Genomic DNA, 16,236 nt, shown 5'->3' with positions numbered 1-16,236 from the left:
ACTACCTGGCTGGTGAGACCTTCCCATGGTAAGGCATTGACAATAAGACCGTCACGTAATGTTATTATATAATTGAACTAGATTTATCAATAACAATTGCAAATTTACTATTTTCGTGTAATTGAAGTTGTCCTAGATGTAGCAGAGATTTGGAAAATCTATTTGTTACTACATATTTTTCTAACTATATTTACAATACCCTTGCGACTAACTACAAGATAACCAACCAGTCATAATTGCTTGTGATGGCAGTAGCCAATAATAAAACTATTTCATTGCATCATTGGGATCCTAAATCGTCAACAGGAAAGGGCATGACGTAATATACGTATGATGTATTATACAGAGACTTGCATTTACAAGAACATCCAGATAATATAGTACAAGTCAGTTATACTTTTATTTCTATTTTTAACACATTTGATGCAACACGTTTATAGAAAGGAGAGATAGATATGGAAATAGAATGTTGAATCCAGCTTATATAAAGTTTTTATCTATTAAGATGTTAATTTTGGTCCTTTCTATTTATTATGTCGGGGTGTTTTGTTTACACATATTTGTCAATATGAAAATAAAGTGGGACTGTCATACAAGTTATAGGTTAAGTTATATACAAAATTTAGTCCTCGTATCTATGATGAGTTTATTAAGCTTTTAAACAAGGTTTATTTCAATATTTTCTACATTAAATTACATTAAAATGTTTTAAATATTTGATTTTTGCAGTTTATAAGGGACTTATCGTTTAGAATTTTCTTTGGAGTTCAGTATTGTTGTCATTTCACTTTTCACAAATGTTTGTCAGCAGGTTAGCTAGTGATATTTGCCTAGCTAATAAATCGTTTACAGTAAATAAAATATAGGAATCAAAGCAGAAAACAAGGTTTATCAATTCAAAGGAACTTTATTGAATGATATCCGATTGAATGAGAAGACGCATCCAAATTTGTTAAAAAAAGAAATAAAATGACATCATGAAAACATTAAAATGAAATCGCCAATACTGTCTTAAATTCAAAAGATTTCAAGTTGAACCAACCTTAATTTTACCAATATAACATTAATTAGGAACCGTATAATTCAAATTAACAGAAAACTTGTATTATCCAAACATGTCAGTAATGTATAATGCAGAAAAATTACAACTGCATGGAAATTTTTATTAAGGGTATCATCATTACTTATTGTTCGACAAACACTGACTGGCTTAGTTATTAAAACGATATTGAGAAGAAAGAAATAAATTCTGGTATCTATGATGAGTTTATTTTCAACTTTCTATTAGTTCTAAAAACACAATTCTCGACATGACAAAGCGAATTGCATACCGCTTAAACACGAGTTTATTATTACTTTTGAAGCTACTAAACGATTGTTGATATCAAGCGATATTCAATTTTCTTTCGTTATAAAACACCAAATTTTCTATCATTTCACCGAGTAAAGTAAGATTTTAACCAACAGACATAGTGATATTGAACTTAAAATGGTAATACATGGAGTTTATTTAAATTGTTATGGTGTTCTCTTATTCTGTTTTCCTAGGTTTGAACGCGAAGACATATGTATTATTGAGGTTTTGAGACCCTGAACAAAACATGTTTTGGTTGAAATGCTGTTTCCGTGACCTTATTACTTTTAATTGAAGTATATTTTTAGAAATGACATCAACATGAATATTTCCCTTTTCTTCTACCTTTTATTAATACAGTACCACCATGTGATAATGATATTATGACTATTTAGTGTTAAAATAAGAAAGAAAAATGAGGCAAAAACCCAATGCATTAAAAATGTGTCATTACAAAATATGCAGTTATTTGTATTTCAAAGCGTTATTAAAAATTCATTCACGATGACGAATGCTTTATTTGTTTTCTTGAGATTGAATAAAACAGATTAATTTGTTTGTTTGTTTGAACAAGTAGAGTACAGATAAAAATAAGTGAAGCGAGTTTGATTCAGCATATTGAAGTAAAGAATTGTATTTTTACTTAATAAATCATTAAGAGTTAAAAGCATTCAAAATTTTTTTTGGTTATATTTCTATAATTAATTTTAATTGCCGAATCGTCTTCAGATGTAACAAATGTGTATAACAATGAAAAACCCGTTATATCATCTAATGGTCTATGCAATCTGCAATTATTTGACATAAGGTTAATGTTATAATGATAGATTTATTGTTTCCGTTCTGTTTTTTCTCCTCAAGGGAAATTAATACACCTGCTAACAACGGCACTTCAAACAAAGTTGAATTGAAACACATTGAAATTCACTAACAGGGCCAAATAACGCTAAGAACAGTACAAAGTTATCGCAGTACACGGATTGCCTTTCAAGATTATTTTTCAATTTAAAAAGATTTTATGAAAGGTTATGTCATTTGTAAAATATAAGATTCAACATTTGAAAATTACAAAATTAGAAAAAAAACATTGACTATTTTTATCTATTGGAGGGCAACTTATTTCCAAACTCTAAACAAATAAATGTATGTATTGGTATTAAAAAAGATGCGAAAGATACGAGAGGGATATTCAAACCCAAATGAGAGCCGTGGTGTAGTGGTTAGTGCATAGGACTACTAACACAAAGGTTCCTGGTTCGATTCCCGTTCGGGATGAAAATTTCTGGAACTCAATTTTTGGCTCTCCCTTGACACCATTTGCGAGTATGGTCTTAAGGAAACGATGATAGTCCGTCGGAAGGGGACGATATAAAGACACCCTTGTAGATTTCGAGAAAAAGTAGGTTAATGCCGCTACAAGGCAGCACTCGCACCCGCAAAGTGGAAAGGGATTAATATAAGTTGCAAAACTTGTTTCCCAATCCACTATAAATAGATATGTTTAAACTAAACCCAAAAATCGAAAATAAACTGACAACAGCACTCCAAAATATCAAAAATGAAAGAACCAACAACAGTATTCAAACACAATCTGAAAAACTGAAGACTGGGCGTCACGAACCAATAAACTAATTTGACCCCATTTTGCATTTACGACACATGGAAAAGAAAGGCAGCAACGGAATAGTATAAAGCCGCATGAAAATTTAATTTTCCAAAATTAGAAATTCAATTCAAGTTATCCGATCCCTGATATACAATATTACAATAACTAGTAAATCAAATATAAGTTTAACAGGTAAATCAATTGTAAGATGGTTTATCGTCATTTCTATGTATATTTAACTACCTGAAAAACAATAAAATCCTAAACAATGTATTAGCAATCAGTACATGTTTAGATGTTCTGTAATTAACATTGTTAGTCTATCATCAGACAATTAAGCCAAGAAATTTGTATATTAAAATCATTTTATAGATCAAAATCGAAAAATAAGCCGCAACGAAAGATATCCCGAACTCAACGTACAAAGCCTATTGTTGTATTTCCACTATCATTTAAAGAAAATAACACTTTACGTCCGTCCGAGGCGCATTTCTAAATAGCTAACAAGTCAAACACAATCAACTGAAAGCTCAGGACGTAACACCATAAACACTTGAAGAATTTACTAACGGAGAAGTAAACTTTGTTATAAGGTAATAAAAATCGCAGATCTATATAAGTTGGAAAATATGATTTAAGCTATTTGATTTTGTTTTTTGATTGTTCTATATACATTTTCTGATACCCTATGTTATAACAAACACAACGAGTTTTTACTGAGTTTTAAAGGATACACAAAATTCTTTTAACGTGTCATTTGTTTTCAATATATCGTAGGTATTAGCTTTTATACCTTATACAGTAAATATGACGAAAAAAAATCTGAGATAATTCATATTTATGTTGATAGCTGTGTCTTGTTATTAGAATATTTTTTTTTCTGTTGATGATGGTGCATTATTTACTAATACAGGGGTACAAACTAGTCACAAACAAATGCACTTTTGTGTACCGAATCATGATTAACTGTAGCCTAGTATTTATTTTTGTTTAAAACAGCATGTACTAAATGGCATGCGTCTGGAGCGCTTTTCTGATTATCAATCACCAGGAACACTCAAAGCCAAATACCTGAAAGCTTATGATAATATTTAAGAACAGACAAAGAGCAATGACCAAGAAAATCAAAAGAAATAGCAAACAAATGTACAAAGAAGTAAAATAACAAAAAGTACCCTTTATAAAGACCCTTAACAAAAGTCAATCACATCAAATGAATGGAAAGCAGCTGCCATATTCATGACATGGTACATGCATTTCCTTATTTAAAAAGTGGTCGATTAATCTATGTTTTAAAGCTATATAATCCTCTCGCTTGTATGACAGTCAGGTAAAGGCAGTGGCTATTCGTCCGGCTAACCGGACGAATAGTCAAAAATGTCTATTCATCCGTCAAGCCGGACAAATAGCATTTTTTTACGGTTTTTCGCTATTTGTCCGGCCAAAAATATAATGATGAAGATATAGCATCGTGTTTTGAAGGTTTTAAATAAAGCACGAGTTGTTTAAAATAATTATATTGTCTAACATCGTTTTATGTTCTAATTCTAATAAATAAAAAAACAACAACATTTGATTTAGTTTTTTTTATTCTAATATTCTAAAGGAATTTGGGTAGGAAAAGGGAGGGGGATGATTCTCTCTTTTGTAGTTCTGCTTATTAATCTCATGTAAGGTAAAAATTCGGGCCAATCATTATTGGCTTTATCTTTGATTCCAAAAGATCTGAATTTATTGTTTCTGTGATGTTTGGTGAAAGTAAGGTCCTCATATGATCAGCACGATTCTTCATTTAAATTGTTTTTTAATTCATAGGAAATTAGAGAAAATGGCAGGCACGTGTAACCTGTCCCAAAAATAAGGATTGTGTTTTCGATAAGATTGTTTTATAAACAAAATTTGTATTAGATACACCAGAAAAAAGGGGGGTACACCAACCCTGGTGTCTAATTCCCAGTCAAGGCATATCCGTATGTTCATTTATCTCCGTTGTAGTATAACTTGAAAATAATGCATCCAAGCAAGTTTGATATAGTATTTTTTCCGAATGCGTTTTGTCTCCATAAGCATGATAAGGTAAAGGGGGTTAAATCATCAATTTCACTTTGATTTCAGGCTTATTCCTCACGGTTAACATGTACACGCTATTGTTCTTGAATCACTCCTATATACATTTGTTTAAAGCAATCACATTCTCTCTATGACATCTTTAAATAAAAAATACGATCTCCAATTCTCAAAACATCCATTGAATCCGCGCGTGTGTTATCCGACACCGCGTGTGTTATCCGACACCTCATCCGGGACACTTTCCGCATCACATGACGCTTTTATTGATATTGAAGATTTGCGCATCCTCAGACGGATGGCCGGACGAATAGAGACTTTTAACTATTCGTTCGGCTAGCCGGACGAATAGACACTCCGTCATGTAAAACTCCTATCAGACCAACTCTGGCTAATGCAGTTGAAAACCATAATAATTTCAAAATTTATTTACGGACAATTTAGAATGGTTTGTTTCTTAAATAATGTCGATACTGAAGGGATAAAACAATAGCAATTAAGACTAAATTTGTTGTATACAGATTGCACTTTGTAATTACAGCTGTTTCTCAAAACACGCCTCTTTTGGGGAGATCTTGAATATTTATAGAAAATTAATTTTGTTTACATACTGGTTCCCAGTTATGCTCTCTGTGTTCCATCTCGCAGAGACATAACTTGGGAATGTTACCAGTAAATAAACATGTGAATGTTGTTTACAGAGAAACTTGTGGTAACCTTTCATTCGAGGTAGGGGTAGTTAAGAACATTAGTGTTAGTTTAAACTCTGAGAAGTTCAGGGCATATAAAAGTTGAAAATATGCCGCATAGCCCTAAATTCTGGCCTTTGAAAAAAATTGTGGTGCATATGAACTTTCAATTCTAGGATAAGATTTTTTGTCTTCAAAACTTCATAGCATGATAGTAAAATTGGTACAGTTTTAGTCGTTAAAGGAGTTCATATGGGAAAATGCATTGTCAACATTTACAGAAATGCAACCTACATATTTGCAATTATTGGGAATTATTAAATTGACAATGAAACTCAACAAAAGTACATCTACGGCCATTATAAGGTAACAGATGGCGAAGACTTTACAAAACAACTAATTTGGGTGTTCAAAGTCGAAAATCTGAGAGTGTTATCAATCAGTTTAGACGGATTTATTAAAGTTTTTCTAAACTTGTTTCCGGATCTTATTTTAGACTTATTAGTAGAATTGTACTTCTATGCGGTTAATTATTATAACTTTTGTTGATAATGAGGTAAGATTTTAAATTAAATGAGTTCATTGTATAAAAGACGTTGAATTTTCCTAAATATAGGTCAGAATTAGTCATTTATTATATTTTCAAAGAATAAATCACATTGCTAGGTTTCATATTTCAGTATAAGTTTTGATCTAGGAGATTTGTTTATAATTACAGAAAGCCCGTTGATTTGCGAGACTATTGCACCAGTGGAAGTCCTCCTACTCGTTAAATATGACGTCTTCTCCATAAACAACATTATCTACGTATATAACAACAAGGCAATGACGTCATGTGACTAGGCAGCAGGTGGAATATATTTTCGAAAAGTAAAAATATACCTTCACTGCAAGATAGAAGACCCATGGGATACAATTTTGTACTATAATGAAATTAGATCAGTTTTTAAATAGTACTCGTAGGAAGAGATATGATTTATCAAAATATCTATAAGTAACTCATGACCTGGAAAATAATCAAAATCCTTACAACAAAGGTCTTTCATGAACAGTCAGTATATGTTCATACAATAAGTAAAAGACAAAATCACATAGCATTGGCACCTTGAATACCATAAGACGATATTTGGACCCAAAAAAAAACTTTTTGAAAGTAAAAGGTCTATCGATGTATTTCGTTGATTTAAATCCAGATTATTTTGCCTCGATGAAATAATTCTATTAACAAAAATTCATCCTGATGAAATTATATACCGAATTCTGAATCTAATATTATTTTCGTTGTATTCATTTCTATCTTCACATTTCTAATGATCCGATAGACATGTTTTCTATTAAATAATATCTATTTCTATACAAATGAAAACAAGCAGATCGACCGACTTTTTTGTTTATCATAAATTTGTTTTATTTGTACATTATCTACGGGAAAAAATACGTTTTTGTTAAATTTCAAGAATCATTAAGTAATCCTCCACTCGGAATATTGCTTCACTTTTTTGCGCTAGTATAAGTATTACTTTTTTTCTGTTTCAATTATGTGTAAATTAATAATGATCTTGTTGTTATTTTTTATATTCATTTTGTTATGTTGTGTCACATACTATAAATATGAAGTTTTATGGCAATAAAGATTTGAATTGAAAAAAAATATATCAACCTATGTGATCCTCAAACTACGTAACATGGGTGTTGGGAACATGCAGTTATATTCAATAAAAACTATCTACTCAAATAAGTTAGTGCTATCGAAATTGGAAATTCCTTGAGAATAGAAGAAGCTTATGAGCAAGAATTTTAATGTCAATGGAATACCCATTTTTTACCAGAAATACTAAGAAACTATGAAAACGTGGCAATGAAAGTTATTACATAGCAGAAAAAACCAATCAACTTTTAACCATTCAACAAGAAAACTAAATAGTAACTAGTCCTTCGGACTTGGGAAAATTTGAACTATAAACTTTGTCTCTGATTCCAATAGATACAACTATGTGACCGTGATACATCTTACAGTACTTCTCTTGCATAGACAGGTTTGTATTTTTCTCATTTATAATCTTTTAATTTTTATGCTATGAAACATTTCATAAACCTTTGGTACATTGTAATAGCGCAACCTATTGAGAGTTTCCAAAGAAACATGTGTTGTGGTCGTTGTTAACATGTCATCAGTTTTTCAGAAAAGAATATTATGTGATTATTTTAGAACGTTTTCCATAATCTAAATTAACTGCGATTAAGTATGTATTAAATTATCGAATCATTTCAACAAAAAACATTCAGAGTAATTCGAGTATTTCGCTTATCAACTTTCAAAACTTGATTACACTTTTGACTTTTTGAAAAGCATGTGAAAGTAGGGAGTTTAACTCAAACACGCTCAACCATTTGGTCGCGATAAGATAAATGGCTCATTTCCCCTGTTTGATCCACAAGGTAACGTAAATACTCAGTATTGAACTTTAGAGTTGCAAATCTCCTTTTCGCGTGAAATTACACAGTTTTCGAAATCATGATGATTTTAAACAACTCGAAAACCTCAATGCTCTCCTTCCTTTAACATGAAAACAGAACTGTTGTACCAAAAAACAGTTATGTTAATAAAAAATTATTTAGCAATGTTCGTAGTACAAAACTGTAAAAGAAATGAATATACATCGCTGTTGTTAATTTCGTCTATGTCGATTTCTAGTGATTTAAAAATTGAATTAAGTTATTAAGATACCACTTTAAATCACCTACTGTATAATGACTTAATTTAAAAAAAAGTTATCATCGGATTTCAATACAAGTAAAATGGCGGGTAGTTTGAGAGGAGTCGGATCTTTGAACCCTTCCGGAGAACCTTGATTCATCGCGTTTTTGATAGGTTCATATTGCACAACAATTAGGGGTATTGGTGGAGGGGGAGTGGGGTCCTTCATGTTTGTATTCTTCATTTTTTCCGCTCATAATTATTTATCTTTAAAAAAAACGGCTTTTCTAATAATACTTGATAACTGTATTCCGTATTTCTGTAACAAGAATATTGTGAGCCAATTCTTTGATTTTTGCCGTTATTCTTTATACTCTTAAACCCAATTATTATCTGTTTGTTTAACCTATTTTTCTTTATTCTGAAGTTTTGACCTAGAACTAAAGTAAATCTTCTGTCATTATTTTGTATCAGATGGCAAAGACGTTACAAAATAACTAAGTAGAAAATCTCAAACATATATCAATCAGTTGAGACGGATTCATATAAAAATTTCAATACTTGTTTCCGGGTTTGTTATGAGACTTCCAAGTATAATTGAACTTCTCACGGTTTTTTATATTTTGATTTTATAATAAAAATATACGATTTTAAACTAAAATGATTGGTGGTTAAGAATGTTACATCCTAAATGTTGCTTGATACATTTCAGAAGTAGTCATTTTATTCTAATCATTCACATAATAAATGACATTGCTCTGTTTCATTAATATTTCAGTATACGTTTTGATATATAGTAAATACATTTTTGATCAAAGAAAGCACGTTGATTTGCAATCTGTATTTCACCAGAGGAAGTCTTTCTACTTGTTGAATATGACGTCAACTCCATAAACAACATGTTCTACGTATATTACAACAAGACGCAATGACGTCATATGACAAGGCAGCAGGTGGAATACATTGTCAAAAAGTAAAAATAAACAATCACTGCAATTTAAAAGACCCTTGAGATACAATTTTGTACTATAATAAAATAATATTAGATATTTAAATGTCATTCGTAGTCTGCTAGAAAGAGAAAGGTTCTTGTCCTAATTACTATGAATAACAAGTGACCTGAAACATTATACAATTATAATCATCATCTCTTTTTGAATGGCAGTATCTATTCATATAATAAGTAAACACAAAATCACAGGGCACTAGACATTTCTTTAATTAGGCGATATTTGACCTCCAAAAAATCGTTTAAACAGGACATGGTCTACCGATTTGTTTCCATTAGCTTGAAAAGCACAATAGTTTGCCAAGTTAAAAAAAACCTTCAAACTGAAATCCATCCTGGTAAAGATTTTTTTCAGATTTTTATCTTATATATTCTTTTCGTTTACTCTCATTACTACATATACATTTCAAATGATCCGAAAGAATTTTTTCCCCCATAAACACATATTCTCCCTCAAATGCTTGTATCTTGAAACAAGCAGGTCAACCGTCATTTCATTTTCACAAAGAATATGTTTTGTACATTATCTACGGAAAAAAACAATAGTTTTTGTTTAATTTCAGGGTAAATTAAAGTATTTATATCGAATCAGTGAACTGGTACACTTTTTGCGTATGTATATATTCATTATTGTTTACTGTTGCAGTGCTGAATACCAACGTATGTGGTCCCCAAACCAGGCAGAACGGGTGTTGGGAATATGCAGTGTGTTCACTAAAGAATATCCTCTCAAATGAGTTATTAATATCGTGAGGTGACATTCCTTGATAATAAAAGAAACGCACGAGTCAGAATTTCAATGACAATTTGATAACTATTTTTTACGAGAAATACCATGAAAGTATGAAGATTATTAAGTTATTCAGATTTCTTAAAATGTATACTATTATGACTATACGGAATTGGGATTGGTACGTATTTACCTGGCATGTCATGTTGTCATTTTAATGTTATATTTAACATTGACACAAAAGCGGGAGGTTTGGCTAGCCACAAAACCAGGTTCAACCCAACATTTTTCTTAAAATGTTCTGTACCAATTCAGAAAAATGACCATTGCTTTATTAAAGTTCGTTTCTCTGTGTGTTGCATTTAAGTGTTGTGTCGTTGTTCTCCTCTTATATTTGATGTGTAACCCTCAGTTTTAGTTTGTAACCCGGATTTGTTTTTTTCTCAATCGATTTGTAAATTTCATACATCGGTATTCTACTTTTATCTTTATTTAAATTATAGATTATGTCTGTGATTTCCAATTCATTAAGACAAAGATGAGCACAGACGGATCTCGATTGTTCATTTACGACGCGTCTACATTTGCGCGAAAAAAATCCACATTTGCGCAAATTTTACCTGATGAAAAGTTACTATATTTGCGCTGATTTATACAAAAACAAAAACTAGGGGAAATACGCGGAAGCGTAATACAATTTCTCATTTTGTCATTAAAAAATCCACGCAAATGTAGGTCGCCCCGAATTTCTATTCTTTTTATTTATGAATTTCCAAAGTTTTGGTAACATGTCCAACTATTGATAATAATCCTAAAAACATGTTGTGTTTGCACGTTAATTTTATCTGTTTTCAGGAATAAATATTGTACTTTTAAGAACGGTTCCGTAATAACTATCTGAACTAAATTAGCTGACATTAAGTATGTAATATAATATCGATTATGTCGACAGAAACATATCCGGAGTTATTCGAGTATTTCGTATATTAACTTTCAAAACTTCACAACGGCAACTTATTTGACTATTTGTAATAAACGGAAAGTAAGGGAGCTTAAATACACTCAAAGATTTTGTCAATATCGTGAAACGATAAATGGCTCACAATTTCCTGTTTTATCCGCAAGATTACACAATTATTCAATATTGGATTTTAAAATTACAAATTTCATTTTCGTGTTCACAAAAAAGAAAAGTTTTGGTATTCATGACGATTTAAAACAACTAGAAAAACCTCAATATTCTAATTTCGCAGTTTCTCGTTAGTACAGAAAAGTTGTAAAGAAAAACTGTTAATTTTATACAACAACAAATTAATCAATGTGTGTAGTACAAAACTAAAAGAAATTAAAAAAGATTGAAGGAATATGTGCTTCCCACACACTCTATCCGCTAGTCTGTATCTATTCAGCCGAAAACCAAAAACTTTAACATTAAAAATAACATGAATATTATTATTTCGGGAAAGTTAGTGATTAAAGATAATATAAATGAAGAAACATCGCTTTCCTTCATTTTGTCTCTTTCGATATCTAGTGGTGGGTTATAAATTTAATTAAGTTTTAGAGTTAGGCAAGATACCGCTTACAGTCCCCTACTGTATAATGACTTAACAACGATTCTTTTAAAAGTTAACATCGGATTTAAACATAAGTAAAATGGCGAGTAGTAAAATAGGAGCAAAAACTTCCTAACCCTTCCAGAGAACCTTAGTTCATCGCGTGTTCGAATGGTTCATAATGGTATATAGGTATAAAATGGGTGCTAAATCTCATACTATGCTTTTAATTACTTCCCATTATTGCTACATGATGATTGTCGTCTAAAGGTTTTGGATCGTTTCCCATTAAGTTAATATCTTCAAATTTTTCAAAACAAAAATTTACGACGAAGCAAACAAACAAAACACGGAAATATCTTGTATGAATATATTTTATTTCTAACGACTTTTACACAAACTAAGTCGATGAAAGTTGTAAAAGATACATCAATACTATAAGAAGGCACATTGCGGGGGATATTTCATCCTTTACATTTCCAGAGAATTAAAACGATGTTTGATACCATTATTGAACATTTTTAATGCATAAAGTTAAAGATTATAGCCGTGGTTGTATGACGTAATTCGTGGCATAAAACAAGTGATTCAATACCACAATTTATACATTTATACATTTAGACTATAATAAAGTACTTTTACCAGCGAATATATATATAGGAAATATGAAAATTATACTTTTTTTTAGAGTTTGTGCGTCTGAAACGTGTTTCTGTATTTACCGTCGCTAGTAACGCACATACCCCAATACGAATTAAAAGCCAATGATGTATCAATTACCCGAACAAATAAATGTTTAAAGGGGAAATTAACGTTTCAATTTGTTCTAGTTACATGTACTCAAAGGGTAAACACTTAAGTATATTTATATTTTTCGGCCTATACTGACATTTTAGACTGGAAAAATATATTTTTTTAATTAACCATTTCTTATGAAGCACAAACTATTTTAAAAAGATTAAATATGTGATTCTCTATTTTTGAGTAATTCATATTTAAAATGCAACCTTAATTTAGGACTAGCTTTGAAAGCAATATTCTTTCTTTACTTTGTTGATTACCTTTATTTTTGCCCTCAGCTGATGCATATCTCGTTCAACATGACAGTTTCCTGGTGCTGTTCTTTTCCAAAGAATAATGCCTATGACCAAATATGTTATTGAAAGTATCGTTAATGGAATGATATAGGTCAGTAACAAAATGAAAACAGTATAAATTTTACGGGATAAATATGGCGGCCAATGTTCGTCACAAACAGTTATTTCGTTCGAGATTCTTGTTGTTTTCCCTACAAACAACTGTATCGACGCCAAAGATATCGCACAAATCCAAACAATGCATATGACGTATTTTCCACGTCTGTAAGTCAAGCGGCGGTGTAACGGAAACATAACGGCTATAAATCTATCCACACCAATTGCCATATTTGTAAATACGCTAGCTGCGACTGACAAGGGTTGTAGAAATAAGACAAGGGGACACATAATATCGGGGAATACCCAACGTTGGCAAATAACGTCCGCAAATGTAAATGGCATGCAGAATATCGCCATAACTAAATCGGATGCTGCTAAATTAATCAGATAAATCCGTAAGTCTGTCCTTGATCTTCGGCCCCTCGCAAAAACAATAACAACAAATAAATTCCCTGCTATGGACAAAAGAGTAGTCAATGAATATAAAACGATTAATCCTATGAGTCCATCTTCTGGAATTGGCGGATAAACGTAAATACTGGAACTATTCCTAAAACTTGACGAGGCATTACTTCCATTTAACTTCAAATCACAAGTTTTACTGAATGTTGAATTATAATCCAGTAGACATGTTGAAACATTAATATAATTTTGATCCAGAAAATTTATAGAAGAGTTATAATTGTTAATAAATGTCATGATTTATTTCCATATCTATAAAAATAGGGATAAAAGATAAAAAGTGAATAACTGATTATCTGTTTCCTATAAGAATATCGTACATGCAACAGAGGCATTTCTGTTGGAACTAAACATCATCTGTACGTGGTATATGTCCGTAAGAATGAAGATGGGTAAAGAAGACATGTATAGTTGTATGTTACTTTGCCTGTAAATATCAATGTGTGTTTGTAATTGATTCTCGGATGTAAGTTACAATGAGGATTTACCGTAATTAATACTGAAGTAAATTTCTGTTAATACGATCAGCTTTATCTATTCCACCAGAGCATATAATCATCCTAATTAATAAAACCAATATTAAGTATTTAGAATATAACTCGAATGTGATATATACTCCGATCGTATTTAGATTTACAAACGATTTCTGATACACTGATCGTTAGTTGTCTTGTAGTATTAATTTCTCGTTGTTTTAAAAGATTGATAAACAATGACTAATAAACAATCAGACGAACATGCTTTTCTATTACAAACGGTGCGTAGTAATTATTTCAAACATTTTCTCATTATTAATAATAATTTGAGGACTAATTGCTTCTGGAATTATAAACAAAACAAATGGAAGCGCAACGTGACCCATCAAACTCTATAAGCATATAACTTAACAACTCTTTCTGACGAACCTAACACCGAATAACGTTTAAAACAGTGCATAAAAGTGCAACTTTAATTTTCAGAAAACTTAAAGTACATTTACATGTCAAAACTTAAAATCATCTGCCCCGTTAATAGATAAAACAAAAAAACCTGAAGCAATTAGCGGTTTTAATAAACACAAGTGAGATCATATGCAATAGAATTTCATGCAAAAGCAGGTTTGTATGGGCTTGATATCATTAAAATAACGATTTCCATAGAACATATGCATCTTGATAGTGAAATGTTTCAATTTCAAAACTTCTGCAAGAGAAACAAAATTCAAATCCTGGTTTAAATTCTTTAGGATGTTCGCTACTATTGTTTTTGATTTTTTTCATAATACATTCGGATCTAGTTTAATCCATGTAGTGCCAAAAATGTGTGGAATTTCTACTGTTTGACATCCGTTGTTCATATACTATCATTCTTTTAAAACAGCTTGTTATTTTTGAAACAAAAAAGCGAACATCCTTTATTACATTTGGCCCTACAAAAGATACATTGAGTCTAATGTAACGACAGTACACAGAAGAACCAGTTCCCGTTAAAATAAAAACAAAAACCAAAGCAAAACAATAACAACATAGTTTAGACTCGCCTGGCTTCCAAACACATATATATGACTTTTTTCCTATATCATAGAGATTTGGGGTATATGAAATATATAAATTAGAAAATCATACACGGAGCAATGATACAAAGAACACATAATACGTGCAAAAAATCTACAAATCAACATACATGAGTGATGTCAGCCCGGATCACACAATCCTTATTTCGGGCGCATTACATTTGGGGATTAAAATGCGTTAAATTTTGTTTATTTTAAAGGTAACACAGGTAATAAATAAAGATTATAAACAGTGATAAGTATGACTATATTTTTTTTTATTAGTTTTGAACAAACTTATGAATTTGTTACTAATACCAATTTCACTCATTCAGGTAAATAAGCTAGGATCCTTTTTAAAACAGTCCATCTTACTGAGGACAGGAGACTCTGAAAATATTTACTTTTATTTTGTATATTAATGATCCTGTTGTTATTTTTTATTTTTATTTTCATTTTGTTATGTTGTGTCACATACTATAAATATTTAGTTTTATGGCAATAAAGATTTGAATTGAATTGAATTGAGTTGAATTGCATTGAATTGTAATATATTTTTCAAATTGAATATTATAACAATTGTAAAGTGATCATAAGAAATCCCGTTATAGCTTAACGCATAAATGCACTTAATTGCAAAGTTGAAGAGCATTGAGGATCCAAAATTCCAAAAAGTTGTGTCAAACACGGCTAAGGTAATCTATTCCTGGGAAAAGAAAATCCTTAGTTTTTCGAAAAAAATCAAAGTTTTATAAACAGGAAATTAAAAAAAAAAATGACCACGTAATTGCTATTCATGTCAACACCAAAGTGCTGACTACTGGTCTGGTGATAATCTCGGGACCGTCCAACAGCAGTGGCATCGACCCAGTGGTGTAAATAATTATCATCAAAAGTACCAGAATTATAAACAAACAGCCCGCAATAATTCCACGATCACAACAATGATCAATTTTATGCAACATATTCATGTACAAATAATTTTTTGGGAGTTTTTTTTTGAAATATTGAGCTTCAGATATTCAGATTATTAGGACATAAAAAATTAGTTTACCTTCGAAAGAATGCTCGTAAATGTAACCAAAAGAGGAGCAAAAGATAACAGAGGGACATTGAAACTCATAAATCGAAAATAAACTGACGACAAAGTTTATAAAGACAAAGACAACAGACTAACAATAGTACACAAAGCACAACATATAAAACTAAAAATAAGCCAGACGAAATCCACAAAAGCAGGAGGGATCTCGCCTGGTGCACTGGCAGAGTAAGCAGATCCTGCTCCACATGTGTCACCCGTTTGCTCATGTTGAACAAGTCGCATTCGGTAGGGCACAT

The 16,236-nt window shown here is 31.1% G+C and overlaps 1 protein-coding gene across 1 annotated transcript in view; it reads right to left on the bottom strand.

Annotated features, from left to right (window-relative positions):
* LOC134724812 (prolactin-releasing peptide receptor-like) overlaps positions 1 to 13,688 on the bottom strand; it is a 28,913-nt gene extending 15,225 nt beyond the window's left edge. The window contains exon 1 of the mRNA XM_063588088.1: positions 12,771 to 13,688. Within this exon, the coding sequence (XP_063444158.1) occupies positions 12,771 to 13,604 (834 nt within the window). The 5' untranslated portion in view covers positions 13,605 to 13,688. The remainder of the gene's footprint in view (positions 1 to 12,770) is intronic.
* Positions 13,689 to 16,236: the final 2,548 nt, after the last annotated feature.

This window comes from Mytilus trossulus, chromosome 7 (genome assembly GCF_036588685.1).
Source record: "Mytilus trossulus isolate FHL-02 chromosome 7, PNRI_Mtr1.1.1.hap1, whole genome shotgun sequence".
NCBI lineage: Eukaryota > Metazoa > Mollusca > Bivalvia > Mytilida > Mytilidae > Mytilus > Mytilus trossulus.
The sequence above is the reverse complement of the archived record's forward strand: the minus strand, read 5'-3'. Positions and strand labels throughout refer to the sequence as shown.